Source organism: Bubalus kerabau, chromosome 2, assembly GCF_029407905.1.
Source record: "Bubalus kerabau isolate K-KA32 ecotype Philippines breed swamp buffalo chromosome 2, PCC_UOA_SB_1v2, whole genome shotgun sequence".
NCBI lineage: Eukaryota > Metazoa > Chordata > Mammalia > Artiodactyla > Bovidae > Bubalus > Bubalus kerabau.
Genome location: NC_073625.1, coordinates 185,571,092 through 185,596,740, shown reverse-complemented (window position 1 = coordinate 185,596,740; position 25,649 = coordinate 185,571,092). Strand labels below are relative to the sequence as shown.

Here is a 25,649-nt window from a genome sequence, read left to right as displayed (position 1 = left end):
GAAAAGCCTGAAAAATACTGTTAGGAGAATGAAAAGACAAGCCACAGACTGTGAGATGTTTGTAAAACTCATATCTGATAAAGGACTTGCATTCGTAAAATTCAATAAAGAAATAATTGAATTTAAGAATCGACAAAAGATCTAACAGGCACTTTGTTAAAGAAGATATACAGGTAGCACATAAGCATTCTAAAAGGTGCTCAACATCATATGTCATTAGAGAACTGAAAGTGCACGAGATGCTACTGCCCACATCTTAACACTGGCTTGAGTCTGAAACACTGAGAACGTTTACATTGTCTTCTTATTAACTTTGCTCAGAGAATGGTCTCTTATATCAGGTTTTTATTTGCTAATAGTAGTAGCATTAAGTCTCACAGATATTTTCTCTTGCCTAATTCTTTGATAAGAAAAGGGTTGTAAAGACACTTGCTTTTTGTTTTAAGTGTACCTAATTATATTTTGTTAACTGGTTAGAAGGACTGTGTGGTTTCTCTTGACTTGTGTTGTTTAAAATAGGAGATTAAGATTTTTATTTTTCTCCCTTCCACAAATCAGGAGACTTCTTGTGATCAAAGTGAAGGTTCTTGTTCTTCTGAAGAAGAAGAATGGAAAAGTGATAGAAGAAGTGAAAGTGACAGTGAAAGTTCAAGGTACCTGTTTTTACTTGTTTTAAACCTTTAAGCGTTTTAGTCATAACCTTGAATGGAATCATACTTGAGTGACATTCAAGATGTAAGAGCTTCCATCTGTCAGGTTTTTAATACATTTAAAAGAAGAAAAAACCCTAGATTAACAATTGTTTCTATAGAAAATATTTTGGGTATTTTATTTAACTATAAAATATGTGAGCCAAAGTGTAAACATGTGTACTCAGAATATCAATTTAGCCTTGGGCTACATTCATAAAGAGGAATATCCAAAGTCTAAATGGTAAAATCACTGTTAAATTTATTATTAGTTATTGCATATGTTGATGGAAATTCAGTTAAGTAATCAAGAAGAAGAAAAAGGGAATTTTAATCAATCAAGCCAAACTAACGATTAAAACTAGGAGGCAGATTCGCAGGAAGCTCTGAGAACTATTGGGCCTGTTGGAAGCTGAAGGCACAATCACGTGCATTTTCAAGATAAAAGATGGTACATCAGGATGACATACTGCTGTTTTCTTTAAGTCTCACCAAGGATACATAGTCTAGGTCAACTTGTACAAAGTGAGCACTAAGTACTGTGACCCCCTCCAGAGCTGGGAAAGCAGGTTATTCTTTTAAGAAGTTAAATTGCTAATGTCAGAAGAAAGGAGAAAAAATGATCTTTACTATTGAGCAGGCACTCCCGTCTTTGAGTGGCTCTGGCTAACATATGATGCTGATGCCCACTGCTCATTAGGGAGGGAGGCCCAAATGGTCACACAGAGATAATTTTATGTTGAATTTTCCTTGTCCTGTCTTAAAATATAAACATTATTTTATCATACATACTAGCTTTTGTTTAGTTTTGGTATCCAAATTCATGGGACTTAAGGTGTTAGTATCTGCTCCTCATCTTGATAAATGTCAACTTTCTTGGCAGGTGCTCAAACCAGAAACCTAGACATCATTCTCTCTTCGTAATTATTTCTGTCACCATGTCTAGAAAATTGCCTCTCCTAAATATAATTCAGTATTTTAATTTCCATTGATACTTTGCTTTACAGACTATTATATCATACCCCTGGCTTCTTTTCTTGTCTTCTTTTTATTCCATTATGCTTAGGAGCTGGAGTGATTTCTAGAATACTTGTTTAGTTTTGTTTGTTGTAGTCGCTCAGTCGTGTCCAACTTTTTATGACCACATGCACTGCAGCACCCCAGGCTTCCCTGTCCTTCGATGGTGATGGACATCCTGGAGTTTGCTTAAACTCATGTCCATCGAGTCAGTGATACCATCCAACCATCTCATCCTCTGTCACCCCCTTCTCCTGCTGCCTTCAATCTTTCCCAGCATCAGGGTCTTCTCCAGTGAGTCGGCTCTTCACATCAGGTGGCCAACGTATTGGAATCAGTCCTTCCAGTCAGTGTTCAGGGTTGATTTCTTTTAGGATTGGACTGGTTTGATCTCTTTGCTGTCCAAGGGACTCTCAAAAGAGTCTTCTCTAGCACCACAGTTCGAAGGCATCAATTCTTTGGTTCTCAGTCTTTTTTATTTAATTTTAATTGGAAATATACAGAACATGAAATTGATCATCGTAACTGTTTTTAACTGTAGAGTTCAGTAGTGTTAAGTACATTCACAGTGTTGTGCACCCAGTCTCCAGAGCTCATTTCATCTTGCACTACTGAGACATATACCCACTGACCAGCAATTCATCACTCCACCTCACCTACCCTGGCAACTACCACCCTTGCCTTTCTGTCTCTGTATTCATTATGTTTGAATTCAACTTATCGTGAATTTTATTATACAAAGTACATGCTCTTAGAATTTTTAAAACAGCTCTTTTTATAGCGTAACAGATAATGCAGAAATAACATTTATAGTAAACAGCTTTTGGATATGGGTTTTATGGAGCCTGGGAGGTATGTGGTTGGGTAATGATGGCCCCAGTTAGAGGGTCTTTATCCTCTTCTGTGTTTGCTAAAGCTGGCAGTGGCAGGGGCTAGTTTTCTAGATTGAGTTTCCTGTTTGACTGCTTTTGCTCCAGAGTAGGCCGAGACTAGTCCCTCTGTGGGATCTTTCCTCATATCAGGGAGAATCCCTTTCTTGGCAAGAAGCCGTGCCCACTTATAGCTTTCTGTTTGATGTGGCTCTGGTTTCCTTGTGCTTCTCAGTATACTCACTGACGGGTCTGTCATTCCAGTTAACATTTCTAGTCCATTTCTGAGCTTCCTGCAGTTTAGGGTAAGTGCTGCTCTTCTGGTCTCTACTGTTTTCATAACTACACTTCATTTTTGGAAGGGGAAATTATTAGTTGGCTCTTGTGTTGTCTTTCTTGAGGTCTCATCCAAATTATACTTAAAAACATTTACTCAGGCTTACATCCTTTTCTAATTTCCAGTGTCAGTGAAGATTTTTCTCTTCTCATGATCTTTGGTCATGTTAGTATTTGTTGATGGTGAGGGTAGTTGAATCTTCCTAGGATCTTTTCTTTCCTCCTTGTTGTCTCTGTCTCTCTTAAGGTGGATTAATTTGCTATTCAGGCTTAGATTCTGGTTCCATACAACTTACAACTTTTCCTTTTCCAGTGACTCTTCCTCTAGGTATTCTGATTGGACAGCTGATGCAGGCATCCACCTGCAGCCTCCTTTACGAACATCATCTCGTCGACGAATTACTCGATTTTGCAGCAGTTCAGAGGATGAAATGTCTGCTGAGAATTTATCTCCTCCAAAAAGGAGACGAAAGAGAAAGAAAGAAAATAAGCCTAAAAAAGAGGTACGAAAAGTATACCCTTAAAAATAACATCTGTCTACACTTTCATTTATGGTGGAGTTCTGACTTCTACCAGGCTACATTCCACAGGGTTGCAAAGTCAGACACAACTGAAGTGATTTAGCATGCACACATGCAAAACATATATAGGCTGCTGCAAAGTTTAGCAGCTGAAAGTACAGACTTTGGAGGCAGAAAGACCTAGGTTCAAAACCCAGTGCAGAAAAAAAAAGCCAGTATAGCACAAGGAAATGGCAACCCACTCCAGTATTCTTGCCTGGAGAATCCCATGGAGGGAAGAGCCTGGTAGGCTACAGTCCATGGGGTTGCAAAGAGTCAGACATGACTGAGCGACTTCACTTTCACTTTCACACTTTCATAGTTTCTGTCCATATTTAGAAATTGGGTATCTTTGGGAATTTGGAGCCTTCATTATTATTTTTTTGATTGATAATGTATCATCAGGAGTCAAATGTAAAATACAAACTTACTTTTGGAAACGTTTCTTTATTATAAAAACTATCTAATCTGCTCTGAATTGAACTTGGCACTTAACACCTTTTTGAATCTGTAACTTCAGAGGGAAAGATCTATTTTGCTCAGAACCCCACCATAACTCTTATTTTCTCCTGTCAATTTCAACACCAGAAATATACTTAAAGGCATATTAAGGGCCTTCTTGTTTTGTCTGCTATTGTCATGTTTCCCGTTTTCATTTGACATGTTCTGTCTTAGTACTTTTCTCCTAATTGTAACATCCCTGTACCTCGTTATACGTATAGTGCATGTGCTCCTGTTGAATATTTAAAGATGCTATGTCTTTGTATTAGTTATCTTTTGCTGTATAACAGATCATCTTGGAACTTATCTTAGAAACAACAAACATGTATTATTTCATGTTTTAATGAATCAGGAATTTAGAAACTGATTAGCTGATTTTTGACTTATGAGGTTGCAGTCATCGTATTGGCGTGGGTCACGGTGTTGTGAAGTCTTGACTAGAGGTGGATCTTTGAAGCTTGTTCATAGATTGGCTGGCCGGTGGCTTCAGTTCCTCACCACATGGATCTCTCCATAGGGCTGCTTGAGTGTCTTCTTAACTTGGTAGCAGATTGTCCCCAGAGCAAGTGGAACAAAAATTAAACAAGGGCTAAACCTTTTATGACCTAGCCTTAGAAGTTGCCCATTGTTACTTATGCTTTTTTCTCTTTGTTAAAAGGAGTTGGAGCCCACACTGCAGTGGAGGAGACTTGGGCTCCACCTGTTAAAGAGGAAGGGAAGAGTATCAGAATTTGTGGTTCTGTTTTAAAATTACCAGTCTCTTTTTTAAAAAAACTTTTCTTCCATTATGGTTTATCACAGAATATTGAATATAGTCCTCTGTGCTCTACAGTAGACCTGTTGTTTATCCATCCTATACATAATAGCTTGCCTCTACCAACCCCAGACTCCCAACCCATTCCTCTACCACCTCCCTTCCCCTTGACAGCCACAAGTCTGTTATCCGCCTGTGAATCTGTTTCTGTTTTATGAAAGTGCATTTGTGTCATCTTTTAAATTGCACATGTAAGTGAAATCATATGTAAAATTACCGGTCTCAAAACCTCAAATCCACAGGAGACTGCCTGAGATAATTAGTCTGTGGTAGAATTCACTGTGGATTCTTGGCAAAGCAGGCTTAGTGTGTTGAAGAGGGTTATTGAAGAGGGTTTAGTTGGAAATTAGCCCCATTTCATAGAATGTAATGTGAGTGCTGTGAAGAATCTGTTAGAGATTCAGGAGAAAGTGCTTGGTAGATCTACAATGCTTATACAACTGATAATGTTCTTGTGTATGTATGAACCAAATATATGTGCTGTTAGGAACTAATCATTAGGTGACATGCTTATAAAACAGCCAAAGTCTTTTGTTTTCAATTAAACAGTGCATGCCGCCACTTTCTATCCTATTAAACTTTGTGCTCTTCCCCTTGGCAGAATTTGCGGAGGATGACTCAGGCAGAGCTTGCAGACGTGGAACATTTATATGAATTTCATCCTCCAGTTTGGATAACTGACACCACACTTCGAAAATCTCCTTTTGTTCCTCAAATGGGTGATGAGGTGAGAGTTACAGAGTTTAAAAATATGGATATGGATCATAAAATTAAATTACTCTTAGGTTTTTATTTTTAAATGTCTGTTTCCCTTTTGTAGGTAATATATTTTCGACAGGGTCATGAAGCTTATATTGAGGCTGTCAGAAGAAATAACATTTATGAACTGAACCCTAACAAGGAGCCATGGAGAAAAATGGATCTTAGGGTAAGATGATGGCATTATGAAGTCTTAAACATTTAGCACATATATATGTAGTTATTTGTAAATCCATTTAAGAAACACTCTGGAGGCATACCATATTACTATCTTTCCATTAATTTCCACCTTAAAAACATTTTTGCTGTTAACCTGCTAAGCATTAAGGTCTAGTCAGAAGACATGCTTATTGGTGGACACTGTATACTGCTGGAAGGCATCTTGACTATATTACCATTAATCTTTTTTTTTTAAAACATTAAGCTTTTTTATTTTTTATTATAACATGGAACTACTCTTAAAAGCTTCTAAGTGAAAATATATCTTTTTAATTATATTTTAAAATGAAGCCAAAGTTTCTTTTTAATCAAGGACACTGTAGCTTTGATGAAATACATGTAAGAATATCTAGCTCTGCTGCTATGCAGTTCTACAAAATTACAAAAACTCTTTATTTTTTAGAATTAAAGAAAACAATTTATAACTACTGTCTGTCTGCCAGGTACATGATCTCATGTAATATTTACAATACTCCTAGTATCATTATGAAAGTGAAAGTGTTAGTCCCTCAGTCATGTCCAACTCTTTGCAACCCCATGGACTGTAGCCCATCAGGCTCCTCTATCCATGGGAATCTCCAGGCAGGAATACTGGAGTGGGTTGCCATTTCCTTCTCCCATTAATCTTAAAATGCTTGTACCCAGGACAGATTTTCAAAAGAAGTGCAAGTCTCCAAAAAGCAAACAAACAAAAAAATTGGTAAAAAAGTTTCAGTGACATGCATAATAAAGTACAGGAAAAAATTTAGCTTCCCTGTACTTTGTATATGTATTTTTAACATTTAAAGAAAAATACCATGTTCTAACAAGTAGCAGCAAAGGTTTTGGTTTATTAATAGTTATTCAACTTGGTGTAAAGGTGCAAGAAACAAGTCCAGGCTCCCTAGAAGGCATCTTGGTAATTAGAATTAAAACTGAAAATGTTTACACCTTTAAAATCAGTGATTTTACTTTTGGTAATTTAGGAAACAACCAAAAGTGCATACAAATTTATGAGCAAGGTAATTCCATATCCTTGTTTATAAAAGCCAAAAATTAGTAAAAAATCCAAATATCCCACAATACTGAAGAAACCAAATCACAATATGTTTCTATATTTGGCTACTATGTAGAGCCCACCATGTAACTGAAAGTTGTAAAGTATTTGTTAAATGAATGTTACATTTTCACCAGCAAGAGGAAAAATGGGATGTGAAGTTACAGTTTTAGTTACAAAAAAATTTTAAAGACATGGGGTCAACCAAAATAAATACAAATGTCAGTGGTGATTAAATGTAGAATAGTATTATAGGTGATTTTTATTTTTTATACTTCGTATTTTTGAATACTTTCATTAACTGTAGAAGGTGAAAAAACTCTGCCTCTGTGCAGTTGGCTTTAAGATACCTTGAAATGTATATCTCTTTTACTTATTACTGTGTACCTGAGGACAGTTGATTCTCATTTTTCGTGAATTTTTATTTGCAACTTGCCTGTTCACTGTATACTATTTGTAACACCAGAATCAATATTCAAGATGCTTTCTAGTCATTTGCAGACATGCATAGCTTGGCAAAAAATTTGATTTGCCCACCTAACATGTTTCTTAGCTGAGGTGAACAAGATGAGCTTCTTTTGAGCTCTCATGTTGTAAATAAGTGTTCTTTTCATTTTGTTCATTGCCACATTAAATTTTTTTCACATTTTTGTGCTTTTTTATAGTGACTTGCTGTTTAAAATGGTCCCCAAACCTAGTGCTCAAGTACTGTCTTGTGTAACTAAACACAAGAAAGTGATGATGTACCTTAGGTAGAAGGTCTGTGTTAGAGTAGCTTCACTGAGACATGAATCATAGTGCTGTTGGCCATGAGTCCAGTGTTAATGACTCAGCACATATATTAAAGGAGGTTTTTTAACACCGAGATTCACATTACACAAGATACTATATTAATTAGGTGACTGAAATGCTGTGACTTGTATCAACCTGAGCTTGTTTTTCTTTCAGGAGCAGTGGTTCAGTATTCACTGTGAACTCACTGATTCCCTGTTTTAAGTGGCCCTGTAGAATGATAAGAATGTTGCAGATAATGAGAATCAACTGTACTTTTAGCACTTTGGCATATTATAACTATAACATTTTGTGCAGTGAATAAGTGGATGAATGATCTCATACTGTTAGCATTAAGGAAGCAGATATTGGTAGAAGGCTCATTGATGAGTAGGATGCTCTCTCACAATAGGAACCTCTCCTTTTGCCTGTCTTACTTACCCCAACTGCCTGGAGCAGCTCACAACACACAGTAGATCTTCATATAAACAAGTATTTATGGCAATGTATCAGGTTGAAATTTAATATCAAATTTTTGAAGAATAGTAAGCCAAATGCTTGTATATTTTGATTTGCATAATACAAAATTATGTAAATGAAAATGTGTCTGTAGAAAGAGAAGAAAGTCAGAAGGAAGTTCCAATTGTATACAGTTGTTGTCTTTAGATACTGAGCTGATGGGTGATTTGTGTCCTCCTCCTTATATTTTTGTTGTGTTTTTTCCTAAAATTAGCATATTGCTTACATTAGAAAATGTTTAAATACACCTTCAAAAAGATGTGAAGATACAGCAAAAAATGACTAATTAATGATAAATTAAATCCCTCGTCTGGTTTGAAATCCTGAATTGTGAGCTGACTTAATTTGGGAATATGTGGAGAATTATCATCTTGAGGAATTGTTTTATTTTAACCATATATCCTTTTTTTTTTAATTTATTTATTTTAATTGGAGGCTAATTACTTTACAATATTGTATTGGTTTTGCCATACATCAACATGAATCCGCCACAGGTGTACACATGTTCCCAGTCTGAACCCCCCTCCCACCTCCCTCCCCATACCATCCCTCTGGGTCATCCCAGTGCACCAGCCCCAAGCATCCTGTATCCTGCATCAAACCTGGACTGGTGATTCGTTTCTTATATTATACATGTTTTAATGCCATTCTCCCAAATCATCCCACCCTCTCCCTCTCCTACAGAGTCCAAAAGACTGTTCTATACATCTGTGTCTTTTTTGCTGTCTTGCATACAGGGTTATCGTTACCATCTTTCTGAATTCCATATATATGCGTTAGTATACTGTGTTGGTGTTTTTCTTTCTGGCTTACTTCACTCTGTATAATTGGCTCCAGTTTCATCCACCTCATTAGAACTGATCCAAATGTATTCTTTTTAATGGCTGAGTAATACTCCATTGTGTATATGTACCACAGCTTTCTTATCTGTTCATCTGCTGATGGACATCTAGGTTGCTTCCATGTCTTGGCTATTATAAACAGTGCTGTGGTGAACATTGGGGTACACGTCTCTCTTTCAGTTCTGGTTTCCTCGGTGTGTATGCCCAGCAGTGGGATTGCTGGGCCATAAGGCAGTTCTATTTCCAGTTTTCTAAGGAATCTCCACACTGTTCTCCATAGTGGCTGTACTAGTTTGCATTCCCACCAACAGTGTAAGAGGGTTCCCTTTTCTTCACACCCTCTCCAGCATTTATTACTTGTAGACTTTTGGATCGCAACCATTCTGACTGGTGTGAAATGTTACCTCATAGTGGTTTTGATTTGCATTTCTCTGATAATGAGTGATGTTGAGCATCTTTTCATGTGTTTGTTAGCCATCTGTATGTCTTCTTTGGAGAAATGTCTATTTAGTTCTTTGGCCCATTTTTTGATTGGGTGGTTTATTTTTCTGGAATTGAGCTGCAGGAGTTGCTTATATATTTTTGAGATTAGTTGTTAGTCTGTTGCTTCATTTGCTATTATTTTCTCCCATTCTGAAGGCTGTCTTTTCACCTTGCTTATAGTTTTCTTTGTGGTGCAGAAGCTTTTAAGTTTAATTAGGTCCCATTTGTTTATTTTTGCTTTTATTTCCAATATTCTGGGAGGTGGGTCATAGAGGATCCTGCTGTGATTAATGTTGGAGCGTGTTTTGCCTATGTTCTCCTCTAAGAGTTTTATAGTTTCTGGTCTTACATTTAGATCTTTAATCCATTTTGAGTTTATTTTTATTATTATTTTTTTAATTTAATTTTATTTTTAAACGTTACAATATTGTATTAGCTCCGCCAAACATCGAAATGAATCCGCCACAGGTACACCCGTGCCCCCCATCCTGAAACCCCCTCCCTACCCCCTCCCCACACCCTCCCCCTGGGTCGTCCCAGTGCACCAGCCCCAAGCATCCAGTATCGTATATCGAACCTGGACTGACGACTCGTTTCATACATGATATTATACATGTTTCAATTTTTGTGTATGGTGTTAGAAAGTGTTCTAGTTTCATTCTTTTACAAGTGGTTGACCAGTTTTCCCAGCACCACTTGTTAAAGAGATTGTCTTTTCTCCATTGCATATTCTTGCCTCCTTTGTCAAAGATAAGGTGTCCATAGGTGTGTGGGTTTATCTCTGGGCTTTCTATTTTGTTCCATTGATCTATATTTCTGTCTTTGTGCCAGTAAATACTGTCTTGATGACTGTGGCTTTGTAGTAGAGCCTGAAGTCAGGCAGGTTGATTCCTCCAGTTCCATTCTTCTTTCTCAAGATTGTTTTGGCTATTCATGGTTTTTTGTATTTCCATACAAATTGTGAAATTATTTGTTCTAGCTCTGTGAAAAATACCATTGGTAGCTTGATAGGGATTGAATTGAATCTATAGATTGCTTTGGGTAGTATAGTCATTTTCACTACATTGATTCTTCTGATCCATGAACATGGTATATTTCTCCATTTGTTAGTGTCCTCTTTGATTTCTTTCACCATGTTTTATAGTTTTCTATATATAGGTCTTTAGTTTCTTTAGGTAGATATATTCCTAAGTATTTTATTCTTTTTGTTTGATGGTGAATGGAATTGTTTCCTTAATTTCTCTTTCTATTTTCTCATTATTAGTGTATAGGAATGCAAGGGATTTCTGTATGTTGATTTTATATCCTGCAACTTTACTATATTCATTGATTAGCTCTAGTAATTCCTTTTTAAAATATCTGTTACAGGATCAAGAATTGGTCAAAATAGTTGGAATACGATATGAGGTTGGACCTCCGACACTTTGTTGCCTCAAACTAGCATTTATAGATCCTGCAACTGGAAAACTTATGGACAAATCTTTCTCTATTAGGTACATGTTATATTTTTTAAATGGAGTTACTTAAATTTAGATTTTACCTCCTGCCTGGTTAGCATGTCCTTTCCTTTCAGCTGCAGGGTAAATAGTAGAGCACGGTGGACAGCACAGGTGTGAGCTGCAGTTCTGATAGAGGGGACCCATAGAAGTAAAAATCCTGGGTCTGCAGTGGCAACTAGTTGGGAGTGTGTTGATTGCATTTTTCATGCCACTTAAATGTGTAGAGAATTCTGGCCTGTAGTGAAGATGGCATCTACATTTGTTTTCAGAAAATGTTAGAATAATTTTCTAAACCTGTGCCATCCAGTATGGTAGCTGTCAGCCAGATGTGGCTGCTGGGAACTTGAACTGTTGCTAATTTGAATTGAGTATGATGTAAGTTTACACACTGGATTTTGAAGGCTTGGAGAATGTAAAATATTTCATTATTTTGTATTAATTATTTGGTAAAACAATATTTAGGATATATTGAGTTAAATAAAATACACTTAAAATTAATTTCACTGGTTTCTTTTTACTTTAATAAGGCTAGTCAAAAATTAAAAACAACATATATGGGCCCCATTGTATTTTATTTGGACATTGTTGTTCTGGACTATAACCTGTTATGAAGGAAATTTAACAATCTTTTATTTTTGTTTAGATACCATGACATGCCAGATGTTATTGACTTTCTTGTCTTGCGTCAGTTTTATGATGAAGCAAGACAGAGGAATTGGCAGTCTTGTAAGTCTGTTCTTATTGGATTTTATGTATACCCTGAGAAATTAATCTCTCATTGATATGAATATTTTAGTTGTGGTGCTGCTTATTATGGAGGATGGAAAAATGTAAATTCTGAAAAGAAATATAAATGACTGCTAAGTATATTTTGCTTAGGGATTAGTATGATATGTGACATTTCAGAAGAATGATTTCTTACTCCTTGATTATAGGCTAGAGTAGACCTTTTATTTCCTTTCTGACTGGTCTACACTGCATTATCTCCATCTATTATGTGACACTAGTATAATCCATAAAATTACCTGTGATATAAAACAATAAGAAAGTTGAAAAATGATGCAGCTGTTACACTGATAGTGTTCTGGTATACCTGAATATCTTGCCTTTGATACTATATCAACCTAGACTTAAATAGATTGACTTGAGAAAACTATTCCTTTAAAAAATTAAAAATTTATATAAAATTGATATTTTATAACCATGAGTTATATAGGTAGACAGAGAAAATAAAATCACCTAAATATAGGCACTAACTTTTAATGTGGGTATTTGAATGTGGTTTGAATGTTGTTTTTGCGGTGACCATTTAAAGCAGGCCAGTGGGCTGGCTGGCTTAGACTTAAGTGGTCATTAATCTCCTCAGGATGTAATTGATGACTGTCATTAAGCCAGCACCTGTCATAGCTGTTTCACAGTTTTGCATGTATTGCTGTTCAGTATGCAGTGCTTCTGGGGAACTCATATATTAAGTTGACTTCAGGCACCTAGAACAGCTCATTCTCCATTTATCAGTTTTAGTGAAATACTCTGTTCTACCTCCACTGTGTCAGTTCATGTCCACATTCATAAATGCTGCTGCTGCTGCTAAGTCGCTTCAGTCGTGTCCGACTTTGTGTGACCCCATAGACGGCAGCCCACCAGGCTCCCCTATCCCTGGGATTCTCCAGGCAAGAACACTGGAGTGGGTTGCTATTTCCTTCTCCAATGCATGAAAGTGAAAAGTGAAAGTGAAGTCATTCAGTCGTGTCTGACTCCTAGCGACCCCATGGACTGCAGGCTACCAGGCCCCTCCGTCCATGGGATTTGCCAGGCAAGAATACTGGAGTGGGGTGCCATTGCCTTGACCTCATTAGTTTTTCTAATTTCTTTTACCTTTTTCTACAAGCAATACAAATAGGTAAATTTTAGATAAATTCCCTGAGTCCCTATTTGAAATGAATTTATGACTTCTCTTGGTAGCCTAGTTGAATGGTAGTGTCCACTCAGGTAATCAGGGTTATTTTGGGGATCTAGGAGATGAACGTTTTCTTGAAGAAGAACATCTAGGCACCAAAAACAAAACAAAAACCAGACAACTGGAATATATGCAAGTTAACATTGTACAGCCAAGTCCCAAAGAACTTGATAGTTGCTAGCTATTCCTGTTTTTCAACCCCTATAATGTGTAAATTATAAGTTGCCATTCTGTTTCAATAAATTTTTTTAATAAATTTTTTCAAAAATTCAATAAATTTCGATATTTTTTCCATTAAAAAAATTTTTAACCTTGATTCTCTACAAGAGGAATGACTAATTTTTAGATAAAAATATTATTTGATTTATCTGTGTCATAGGTGTTGTAAAAATTAAAATTGTTAATGTTATTAGCAAATTGATATCTCAGATTTGGTTGTCTCTTACAGGTGACAGGTTCCGTTCCATCATTGATGATGCTTGGTGGTTTGGAACGGTGCTACGTCAAGAGCCATATCAGCCACAGTACCCTGATAGTCATTTCCAGTGTTACATTGTGAGGTCTGTATGCCAATGAAAATAGTCCTCCCAACATTTGTTCATTGTGACAGGTTGTGATATAAATCACTGATGTGTTTCAGGTTAATAAAAATAACACCATCGAATTTGTTACTATGTCAGTCTCACATTTGTAGAGTCTTTCTAGCATGCCTCTGTTGCTAGCGCCTTCATTGGTACGGGCTCTCCTTGCTTCCCAGGGGCCTTTTGTGTAGCTCTGACTCAGTGTAAAAAAATCTACCTGCCAGTGCAGGAGACATAGGAGATGTGGGTGTGATCTCTAGGTTGGGAAGATCCCCTGGAGAAGGTCATGGCAATCCACTCCAGTATTGTTGCCTGGAGAATCCCCATGGATAGAGGAGCCTGGCAGACTACAGTCTATGGGGTTGCAAAGAGTTGGACATGACTGAGTGACTGAGCACAGTATTTCCTCAGCCCAGTGTTGCAGGATCATTTCACTGTTCAAGAGCACATATTACTCCATTTCCCTTGTTCAGAAAAAGTCTTTGCTGTCTTTCCATTGGCTGTGGAAACAAAGTCCACATTCTGAAGCATGGCATTCAAGGCTTTCACACTGTCTTTCTTCACTTACCCTGGGTACAGGCCACACAGGATTTTTGGTTCTGTTTTTGAAGCTGCCATACATTTTTATACCTTTATATGGAGAATGAAATGGCAGCCCACTCCAGTATTCTTACCTGGAGAATCCTGTGGACAGAGGAGCCTGGTGGGCTGCTGTCCATAGGGTCGTGCAGAGTTGGACACGACTGAAGCTACTTAGCATGCATGCATGCATTATACTGTATCCTGAAGAACATTCACTGTTAATACTTATTTCATTGCTACAGTGAGGTTAATTTTTGCATTTTCTATCATTTGTTTACTCTAATAGTGAATACCTAGTTATTAGCCAGAAATTGTCTTTGTGAAAGGCTAACCAAACTTTTTTGGTCTTAACAGGTGGGACAATACTGAAATTGAAAAACTTAGCCCATGGGATATGGAACCAATACCTGACAATGGTATGTAGTTTTTAAATGATGAAAATATGTTTTCAGTATTTTTATCTTATTCATGTACATAGAGTGCATTTGTGATCTTTGAGAAACATTAAAATTATTATGGTAACTATGAGCTTTAGTAAAATAAGTGAACAGAATTATGTGTATCCTGGCTCCTTATTTTTTATCCTGTTTCCAGCCTGTTTCTGACTGTACCTTAGTCACCAGCTATCATTTCTCAAGTAACTATGTATTTATCTCTTCTTGACCTCGTTCATGAACCCTCCATTTCCTTTTCCTCATCCTTATTTTAGTACCCTGTTTAAAGAAAAGTCTAATTTGACTTTTTTCTGTCTCTTGCATTATGTCAGCTTTCCTGTTTTACTAGGGTTTGTCTGTTCCTTTCCTGTCAGAGGTAAGTGTCTGTTCCAACAGCAGCCTTTTCTGCAGTGCCTGCTGTCCCCTGGTTTGAGCTCCTCTCAGACCTGGTATTGACACTGAGTTCACTGCCTCCAACAATGAAACTTTCCCATCTCCATTCAGGTTTAAATTTGTGTCTTGTACCTTAAAACAGCTCTCCTTACATTTTCTTGAACATTTTAGCTACTGAATTAACTTCACTCCTGTTAAACTTTCTGAAGGGGTGCCCGGTATATCTCTTGTCTCCATCTCCCCTCTGTCAGGCCTTTCTTCTGTATTAGTGTTGACTGAACATAAAAACATGCAAAAACTTTTGTCCGTCTACCTCCACTTATTGACACGTGAAACTTTTGCTCTGTGTGGTGTTCTTGTGTCTGCCTTAGGGGCCAAGCCCTTTTCCTCCATGTTTTATTCACTGACATATCTCCATCAACTGTTGTCTTGCTTTACTTTGTAAATTAGGAGTTGTTCCAGAAAAATTTGAAAAAATAACTAGGTCTTGAAAGTCACCAGTGACTTCTTCATTAAATTTTCTTTTGAGCTTAGTATCTTAACAAATAATACTTAGCAATGTGAAATGAAATTTTGCATTGTATAATGCATATATAGATAAACCCTTTTTGATAAACCCTTTGGATAAAATAAACCCTTCTTGAGGTCTTACTCTGTTGCTAAGAACTTCATGTGTATCAATTCATTTAATCTTTCTCTGAGGTGATGCTCTGTTATTAATTTTACAGGTGAAGGAATGTGGACTCAAGAGAGTCTCCAGTAACTGATTCTGAGTTGCACAGCTCTGAAAAGGATAGGAGTTAGGATTCTAAGCTGTCTGGCATCAGCCCGTGTTTTTAACAGCCAGTTGTAGATACTTCTTTGTAAACAATTCCAAATTAGTGAAAGCACTCACATAGAAAGATTTTACATGTTCATGAGGCCAAGAAGCCTTTGGAAGAGTTGTCAAACAACATGAATAGGCAGAAAGATAAATTTGGAGGTATATGAAGAAAAGCTCATTTTCATTATCAGTCTTGGAAATGTGCGTTAAGTAATAATAAAATATTGTTTTACCTATCAGATTATTAGAGTGATACATTTGTCTTCCAGGCTTGTTGACATTTTTCTCCTTTTTAAATAATTTTTAAGAAACTAGTCGCTGAATATTTATATTGCCTCTTGTTCCTTTTTAAAATGCGCACACTCTTTTTTGGAGTATTCTTGAGCTGGAAATTATTTCAAAATGAAATGTTTAAAAAGTACACTAAGAAGCGACTTAGCAGCAGCAGCTTTCTTAAATGTTAGCATCTTCCATAAGTGCAGTGCAGTCATCAAAATCAGGAAATACCCTTGTAACAGTTCTAATCCTCCTGGCCTTTTCCAGGTTTTTACCATAGTCCTGATGTTTTTTCACAGCTTGGGTTTCATCACCATGTCTTCTTTGTTTCCTTTCGTCTGTGATCCCTGAATTTCCCCATTATCTTTCACAGCCATGATGCCTTTGAAGAGCACTGGCCACTTTGTAGAATATCCCTCAGTTTGGGTTTGTCTGATATCCCCCATGATTAATTCTGGAGTTTGCATGTTTGGCAGGAGTGTCAGAGGAAGTAATGTTGTAGCTTTCCCAGTACATCCTGTAGGAGGCATCTGATAGCATTTTGTCCTATTACTGGGAATTTTTTTTTTTTTTTTTTTTTTTATCTTATTTTTAAACTTTACATAATTGTATTAGTTTTGCCAAATATCAAAATGAATCCGCCACAGGTACACATGTGTTCCCCATCCTGAACCCTCCTCCCTCCTCCGTCCCCATACTTGAATCATTTGATTTAGGTGGAGTGGGCCAGGTTTGTCCGCTACAAAGTAGCTTCTTTTTCCTTTGGTTAGTATCCTGTTTATGAACTTGGGCAACTGAATTTAAAAGCAACTAAATTTAAAATATAGTGTATGTTTGGTTTCTGGTTTGATTTTTTTTTTCTTTCTTTTTTTTTTTTTTTAATGAAATCATAGTTGATCCACCTGAAGAATTAGGCGCTAGTATTTCTGTCACTTCAGATGAGCTAGAGAAATTGCTTTACAAACCCCAAGATGGTGAATGGGGTCAGAAATCAAGAGATGAAGAATGTGAACGAATTATTAGTGGTATAGATCAACTTTTGAATCTTGGTAAGTTTTTTACAGTGAAAAAGTTTGATTTTCACGATTTCTTTTCCATAGAGGTATTTTAAAACAGTAATGTGATTGTGTTCTTTTATTACAATTTCCATTTGTTACTTTTGGGGTAAGCCTGCAGTGTTGATTGTAGCTCTGTTTTATGAATGATTTGTCGAGAAATATCCTGTAGAGGTCGTGAATTTAGATGAAATTTCCTCCTTCTGCTGTTACAGATATCGCAGCAGCTTTTGCAGGTCCAGTTGATCTGTGTACATATCCGAAGTACTGTACTGTAGTGGCTTACCCAACTGATCTGTACACCATTCGAATGAGACTTGTGAATCGATTTTACAGGTGAGTAGAAACCTACTTCAAAGATAATTTGGGCCATACCATTTAGAGTGAAAAGAGGTAGTAGTGGCTGACAGTGACAGTGCTGGAGTGGGGGCTGATTAACATTATTTTCCATTTCATTCTCTTCTTTCATTATAGTCATTTCTTGGCCCTGTGTGTAAGACAGGGTTAGATGCCTATGGGTAGGTATGGATAGAACCTGGACAAGGAAAAGTAACACGTTTCATTCCTTAGTCTTTAGTATTCTATTTTTCTTACAAAAGCTGCTCCATTTAAATATAAAATTTAGTTAATAATTTTTCTTGGGCTCCAAAATCACTGCAGATAGTGACTTCAGCCATGAAATTAAAGGATGCTTGCTCCTTGGAAGAAAAGCTGTGACCAACCTAGACAGCATATTGAAAAGCAGAGACATTCATTACTTTACTGACAAACCATACCAATCAAAAGTATGGTTTTTCCAGTAATCTTGTATGGATGTGAGAATTGGACCATAAAGCAAGCTGAGTGTCGAAGAATTGATGCTTTTGAACTGTGGTGTTGGAGAACACTCTTGAGAGTTCTTTGGAATGCAAGGAGATCAAACCAGTCAATCCTAAGGAAATCAGTCCTAAATATTCATTGGAAGGACTGATGTTGAAGCTGAAACTCCAATCCTTTGGCCACCTGATGTGAAGAACTGACTCCTTGGAAAAGACCCCGATGCTGGGAAAGATTGAAGACAGGAGGAGAAGGGGACGACAGAGGATGAGATGGTTTGATGGCATCACCGACTCGATGGACATGGGTTTGAGCAAGCTCCGGGAGTTAGTGATGGACAGGGAGGCCTGGCGTGCTACAGTCCATGGGGTCACAGAGTCAGACAAGACTGAGCAACTGAACTGAGTTAATAGTTGGACTTTGACCTTTGAAAATTAATTTCCTGGAATCATCAACTTTTTGCCTCTGGCTTTTAGAGTGCTGAAAACTATAAAATTTCCTATTCTCAATGATTTTTTTTTTTTTAAGCAGGTTATGGTATTTTATTCTGTATGATTCAGCAACTTTGGGGAAATAATCTTCACAAAATATTGACTTCTTGAGTTCATATTGTTGGTATTAATTTACCTCTGTAGTGTTGCAAACGTGGGTTTAGTCAGAAACTACTTTGTCAGTCTGTAGTCAGATTGAGTTTCTTAGGATTGATGGTACTTAACATATTTTGTTCATTGAGTCTATAGCTTCAAACATGCCTAAAGGCAGTGTGAAAAGGGAGAGTTGCTTTTTTGGTTTTCTGGATGTGATTAAGTGATCTGTTAAGATTTTCAGTCCTTAAATGTATTCTCTGCAGTTTAGCTTCTAATATAATTGCTATGACTGTGATGAAGTTGACAGCATTATTTTACTGTATCATACTGGCTTAACATGCAGGATTTTTTAACTTGATTTCTGTATTTTCATTTTTAAACCCTAACTTCCTTGTTTTTTACTTTGAAGGAGGCTATCTGCGTTAGTTTGGGAAGTCAGATATATAGAACACAATGCCAGAACATTTAATGAACCTGAGAGTGTAATTGCAAGATCAGCTAAGAAGATAACAGACCAGCTTTTAAAATTTATCAAGTAAGTGACCTCATGTTATAGATGTTGTGGAAAAGTTACTTTGCATATTGTGTTTTTAATTTGTTGCATTTTAATGTGTTATATTAAAGGACATTTCTTTAAATTTCTCTTTCTGTGGTTATAATTTAGGTAAAGGAATAAGAAGTTGAACAGTCAAATTTTTTCTCTTTCTTTAAAATTTTGAAATAATTTTACACTACAGAGAGTTGCCCTGTTTTCCCCTTAGGTTGACATCTTATACAGCTGTGGTGTCCTTATGAAGTGTTAAGAAATTATCCTTGGTACAATACTAATGACTAAAGTACAGAATTTATCTGGATTTCATCAGTTACTATATCAGTGTCTTTTTCTGGTACAGGATCCAATCCAGAATTCCCACTGCATTCGTTCGCTCTTTGGTTTTCATAGTTTGCTTTCATCTAGACTTTTCTTTCTTAGTCTCCATTAATCTGGTCTTTTCTTTCTTTAATTACATCATCATTTTTTAATGAATGTTGTACCCGTATTTAGTTCAGTTCAGTTCAGTTCAGTTTCTCAGTTGTGTCCGACTCTGCGACCCCATGAACCACAGCACGCCAGGCTTCCCTGTCCATCACCAACTCCCAGAGTTTACCCAAACCCATGTCCATCTTGTCGGTGATGCCATCCAACCATCTCATCCTCTGTCATCCCCTTCTCCTCCTGCCCTCAATCTTTCCCGTGATCAAGGTCTTTTCAAATGAGTCAGCTCTTTGCATGAGGTGGCCAAAGTATTGGAGTTTCAGCTTCAACATCAGTCCTTCCAATGAACACCCAGGACTGATCTCCTTTAGGATGAACTGGTTGGATCTGCTTACAGTCCAAGGGACTCTCAAGAGTCTTCTCCAACACCACAGTTCAAAAGCATCAATTCTTTGGCTCTCAGCTTTCTTTATAGTCCAACTCTCACATCCATACATGACCACTGGAAAAACCATAGCCTTGACTAGACGGACCTTTGTTGGCAAAGTAATGTCTCTGCTTTTCAGTATGCTGTCTAGGTTGGTCATGACTTTCCTTCCAAGGAGTAAGTATCTTTAATTTCATGGCTGTAGTCACCATCTGCAGTGATTTTGGAGCCCCAAAAAATAAAAGTCTGACACTGTTCCCACTGTTTCCCCATCTGTGTGATGGGATCAGATGCCATGATCTTCGTTTTCGGAATGTTAGCTTTAAGCCAGCTTTTTCACTCTCCTCTTTCACTTTCATCAAGAGGTTCTTTAGTTCCTCTTCACTTTCTGCCGTAAGGGTGGTGTCATCTGCATATCTGAGGTTATTGATATTTCTCCTGGCAATCTTGATTCCAGCCTTGTGCTTCTTCCAGCCCAGTGTTTCTCATGATGTACTCTGCATAGAAGTTAAATAAACAGGGTGACAATATACAGCCTTGACGTACTCCTTTTCCTATTTGGAACCAGTCTGTTGTTCCATGTCCAGTTCTAACTGTTGCTTCCTGACCTTCATATAGGTTTCTCAAGAGGCAGGTCAGGTGTAGCATGTAGTTTAATTTGGGTCATCTGATATTTTCTCATGATTAGATTGAGTTTTAATCTGTTTTGGATTGTATCCTGTGAAAGTGTGTATGTATGAATAGTCCACGCTTTCTGGCATTTGGAAATCAGTTTCAAATAGTAGGATTAAAACTGACCTGCAAATTGAGATCCTAGTCCCAGCCTAGTCTGTTCTAGTCAACTTTCTGGATGACTTTGGACGTATTAGCTTCTTTCCTTTAAAATGTCATATGATTTTTGCTGTATGATCTTATATGCTTTCCCCCACAGTTATAAAAATTCTTTGAAAGAATTATGAATTAGAGAAGATAATTTTAAAATTCTGACATGATTTTAAACATCTGGCTCCAAACTGGTGAATAAATGATTCCAGTCTGTTTCACGTGAACCTCCTGGGCTGAATCTGTTCATTGTCTGGAGGACTCAAGCTTGTTGCCTTTTCCCCTAAATTCTTTTCTACTCAGGGAGACCACATGTCCATTTTCATCCCCGTCATATCTAAAATTACCTATTTTAACATTCTCCTTCTGCTGTGTTTACAGTGAGGTCAAGATGTAATTTGCTTCAGTTTCTACTTCCTTTCTTTTTCTATTCTCTTTTATCTCAAATCAACCATTTTTCTGATACTCACTGTACAAATATTACCAGTGGTGATAACTTAGAAAAACTCATCTGTGTATTCATCCAGTTGAGGCCATACTTACAGTACTTCTGGATTACCAGCTTAATTTCCATACATACTTAATTGAAAAAAATTACTTTCAGTATTCTAGTACGATTAATTGTTTCCACAGAGGATAGAGTGAAAACCTGATATTCTGCTGCTTTTAATTGGGTGTGCATCATTGGGGAGCTGTTTCCATAGTTGGGGATTTGTATCTTAAAGTAGTTTAAATATTCAGAAACAGGAACTATATTTGCATAATATTAAAGTAAAAAATTGTCTTTTAGGAATCAAGACTGTATAAATATCTCAGAACTTTCTAACACTTCTGAAAATGATGAGCAAAATGCCGAGGATTTGGTATGAAGTTTGTGAATTTTATAATGGCTTTTGTTTATTTCAAATGATGACTTAGAATGAAGAGTGAAGTAGAAAACATTGGTTACCTGTATCAATTCTTGCTATAGTTCAGTGAACTATGAAAACAGGGCACTTGATAAAACTACAGTTTAAAATTATCTAGATGGTCAATGAGGTAATAGACAATAATTGATACTAAATAAACAAGTAATGTCTAGGGAAGTAATTTAGGTTTGGAACATGTTCTCTTTCCAAAGTTTTGGTAGAGAAAGATGTAATATAAAAAGTACCTTGGAAATATTTTTGGTAAAATCAGTATTTGAGCAAATTTCCTGGCAGTCCAGTGGTTGGACTGTGCACTTTTACTGCCGTGGCCTGGGTTCAGTCCCTGATTGGGTTCAGATCCTGCAAACCACATAGTGCAGCCAAAAAAGAAAGGCAGTATCTGAGAGTTGGATTTAATTGTAATTAAAAATCAATAAACATTACTATGTTTTAAGTGCCCTAAAGTCCTTCACTCAAGATGGTGTTGAAGTGTAAGTACAAAGCAGATATCCATGGTATTGTGTGTAATTTCACTTCATACAAAATCAAGTTGTTGTAGGTAGTTGGAGGAAGGATTCTCTGTGGTGTCAGTTTCCACACAAACTATTATCGTGATTCACTGATTTTCCTGCTAATTTAATATTGGAATATAAATGAGTATGCTAATACATGATTAATACACGATTTAGGTGATAAAACCTGTAGCTTACATAATCGAAGCATCTGTGGGAGACTGTGTTTCTAAGTTTTATCCTGTGCATGTCCTCTGTGGACGTGCACAGAACAACTTGTTATAGCTATATTTTGGAATTAGTGCATATTTATATTAGGGAATGTAAAGGATTATTAAGAATAAGGGTCGGTTCCTTGAACTGAGTGCCATGAAGATCATGTGATAGTCTGTCTTTTGAGGTTCTGTTATCAAGTTATAACCCTTGTAGAACTTAAAAGTCTTTGATATACTTTATGTTAAGATTATTGCTTGTCTAATGACAATCTTACAACTTACAGTGCTCTGATTTTTATTCCTAGGATGATAGTGATCTTCCTAAAACGTCTTCTGGAAGAAGGAGAGTAAGTTAATCCATGTGATTAACCTTAGTTGTTGACTTATTCTCTGATTTAATATCAATGTAAGATTTTAGGGGTTGTCTTTGAAAAGGGATATTGATACTGATATTGGATATTATAAGAGAAATGGGAGAAATCACTGGAAGGTGGATGGCTAGGTAGGGTTAGTGGAAGAGTTGGGATTTGTACTGTGTTCTCAGAATGAGAGAGTAAGAAGAGGAAATTCAAATAGTATAGGGTTTAAGAAAGTAGGAAAGTATGGCATGTCGGTGGGTACTGAGAACACTGGCCTGGCTAGTGTAGGGGTTGAATTTTGGAGCAAGCCAAGTGGTTGTATCTAGCCTTTATATTGGGAGCAGATTATGATGATATTAAAAACCAAGGATTTCATTTAAATTTATAGTAGAGTCACTTTCATAGTCAAAATGGTAGATTTTGAAGGATAAGAGAATAGGTACTAAATATATTAAAGTTAGGAGTTCATTGCAAGAATCTTAAGTAAAAGTTGGGAAACCTAGTCAAGAATAGTTCTGGCTGGGAATTCCCTGGTGGTCCAGTGGTTAGGACTCTGCTTTCACTGCCGAGGGCTCGGATTCGATCTGTGGTTAGAGAACCAAGATGCCACAAGCCACCGTGCTGTGTGGCCATTTGAAAAAAAAAAAAAAAAGGATAGTGCTGGCTAGAAACAGAGGGGAAGGGAAGAAGATGAGACCTTTTAATGGAAAAACTAGGATTTGGTGACTGGACCTTTTAAAAAATGAAAATTTGTTGGAGGGGTAGGGGAGAATAAAGTGAGAAATAAGTTTTGGATAGGTTAAAATTGTGTCATCAGCAGTTCTTAAAAAGTTCTAATGTAACATGTTAATTAAAAGTAAAGGTTATTAATTGAAAATGCTTAATAATGTTAACTTATTTTAAATTTCATTTGAATGCTGCTTAAATTTAAGCTTTCTGTCACATCAGTTTTCATAATATGTTGCCTCAAATAACATTGAAAAGTTAAGACTTGAATTATTGTCATATTCGTATAATTTCACTTTTAAAGACTTAAGGATTTAGTTATCTGTTTAGTGTTTGTTATGATTGCTGTAGCAAATTACAAATCTAGTGGCTTAAGCAATAAAAATAGCTTGTAGTTCTTTAGATTAGAAGTTTGGCATGGGTCTCACTGGACTGAAGTCAGGGTGTCAGCATAGTTGTGTTCCTTTCTGGAAACTGGGGTAGAAGTAATTTCCTTGCATTTTCCAGCTTCTGGAGTCTCATGGCCCCCTTCTTTCATCTTCCAAGTCAGCAGCATAGCATCTCCCAGTATGCCTCAGACCATTCTGCCTCCTTTGTATGAAGATCCTTGTGATTACATTGGGCCTACCCTGATAATCCAGGACCACCTCCCTATCTCAAAAGCCATTCCTTTAATCATATCTGTGGAGTCCCTTTGGCCACAGTCGCAGGTTTTTGGGACCAAGATGTAGATATTATTCTGCCTACTATGTTATCCATTGTGGGTACTTCATATGCTGTGAAACATTTCTTAAACTTAGGAGATAAGTGGTAGAATGAAAATGTGCTTTTGGAGTAACAGATAGGACATTATTGTTGTTTTTTTTTTAAGTGGACTTTTTCCTAAGTAGGTAGAAAATCATATAATGACATATTTTGACATAATACAGAAGACAACAGTTCAGTTAGATTTTTACCATTACTATACCATACCATTCCCTGGTGGCTCAGATGGTAAAGCATCTGCCTACGATGCGGGAGACCTGGGTTCAATCCCTGGGTTGGGAAGATCTGGAGAAGGAAATGGCAACCCACTCCAGTATTCTTGCCTGGAAAATCCCATGGATGGAGGAGCCTGGTAGGTTCATGGGGTCGTAAAAGAGTCGGACACAACTGAGCAACTTATGACTATGATACCATACCATATCATAATGCAGCTTTTTCAAGGCTGAGAAAGCGTTTAATATTGTAAATGTATTTTTAGGTTCATGATTGGAAAAAAAGGAGCATCAAAACAACCAATTATGTTGAAAACAACTGGAAGAAACAGTGTAAGGAACTAGTGAACTTAATTTTTCAATGTGAAGATTCTGAACCATTTAGACAACCTGTTGATTTGGTTGAATATCCAGTAAGTTGTCATTATTTGAATGTTTGATGCTTTTCTTATTGGTGTAGAGATTAGGGTAGAGGTGTTTAAATGAAAAAGTAAGATGTCTAGAATTCCCTGGTGGCCTAATGCTTAGAATTCCAGGCTTTCACTGCTATGGCCCAGGTTAGTCTCTGGTTGGGATACTGATTGAGATCTCACAAGCCTCAAGGCATAGCCACAAAAAAAGAAAAAGTAAACAACCAGCACCGCCTGCCCCTTGCAACCCAGCAACCAAAAAGTGACGTCTGGGCTTAAGGTTAACTTTGTCTCTTACCACTAAGTCAGTGGTGGAAGAGTTGTTTTAAAGGTTCTTGAATTAATAGAATTCAAGAAATTGAACCTTGTACTTTGGGTAAGACTTAGTTACCAATGTTACCCCTCATTATCGGAGGGTTAGTAGGCCCAACCCTGGGAAAACTATGAATTGGTTAAAAGTGTCTCTCTTTGGGAGCTCCCTGGTGGTGCACTGGCTAATACTCCCTGTTCCCAGTGCAGGGGCCTGGGTTCAATCCCTGGTCAGGGAACTAGATCCAGCATGCTGCAACTGAGACCTGGCTCAGCCAAATAAAGATTTTTTTTTTTAAGTGTCACTCTCCACTTTCTAACAGGGAAATAAAAAATGACCTTTTTAAAAGATAGAAAGCACAAATTTGCTGTAGGAAGCTTAGAAATTATATAGTAGAGTATATAGAAGGAAATAACAGTTTCATATCCTGATTCCAAACATATAATTTTGTTACATTTCTTACCTGTATGTTTGAATGTCTTTTTAAAAGTTAGTAATGATTTTTAAGATCTTATAACCTTTTTCTCTTCTGTCATTTTGAATGTTTTAGAGATTTGATGCACTTTTACATTTCTAAAAACAGGAATTG

At 36.9% G+C, this 25,649-nt stretch overlaps 1 protein-coding gene across 1 annotated transcript in view; it reads left to right on the top strand.

Annotated features, from left to right (window-relative positions):
* The window catches only part of BRWD1 (bromodomain and WD repeat domain containing 1), a 124,993-nt gene that overhangs the window by 69,828 nt on the left and 29,516 nt on the right, over positions 1–25,649 (top strand). The window contains exons 22-35 of the mRNA XM_055569708.1: positions 559–653; positions 3,225–3,414; positions 5,388–5,513; positions 5,607–5,714; positions 10,784–10,908; positions 11,558–11,640; positions 13,320–13,431; positions 14,389–14,450; positions 16,854–17,009; positions 17,231–17,351; positions 18,828–18,953; positions 21,434–21,506; positions 22,584–22,625; positions 24,607–24,753. Coding sequence (XP_055425683.1) covers positions 559–653; positions 3,225–3,414; positions 5,388–5,513; positions 5,607–5,714; positions 10,784–10,908; positions 11,558–11,640; positions 13,320–13,431; positions 14,389–14,450; positions 16,854–17,009; positions 17,231–17,351; positions 18,828–18,953; positions 21,434–21,506; positions 22,584–22,625; positions 24,607–24,753 — 1,566 coding nt within the window. The remainder of the gene's footprint in view (positions 1–558; positions 654–3,224; positions 3,415–5,387; positions 5,514–5,606; positions 5,715–10,783; positions 10,909–11,557; positions 11,641–13,319; positions 13,432–14,388; positions 14,451–16,853; positions 17,010–17,230; positions 17,352–18,827; positions 18,954–21,433; positions 21,507–22,583; positions 22,626–24,606; positions 24,754–25,649) is intronic.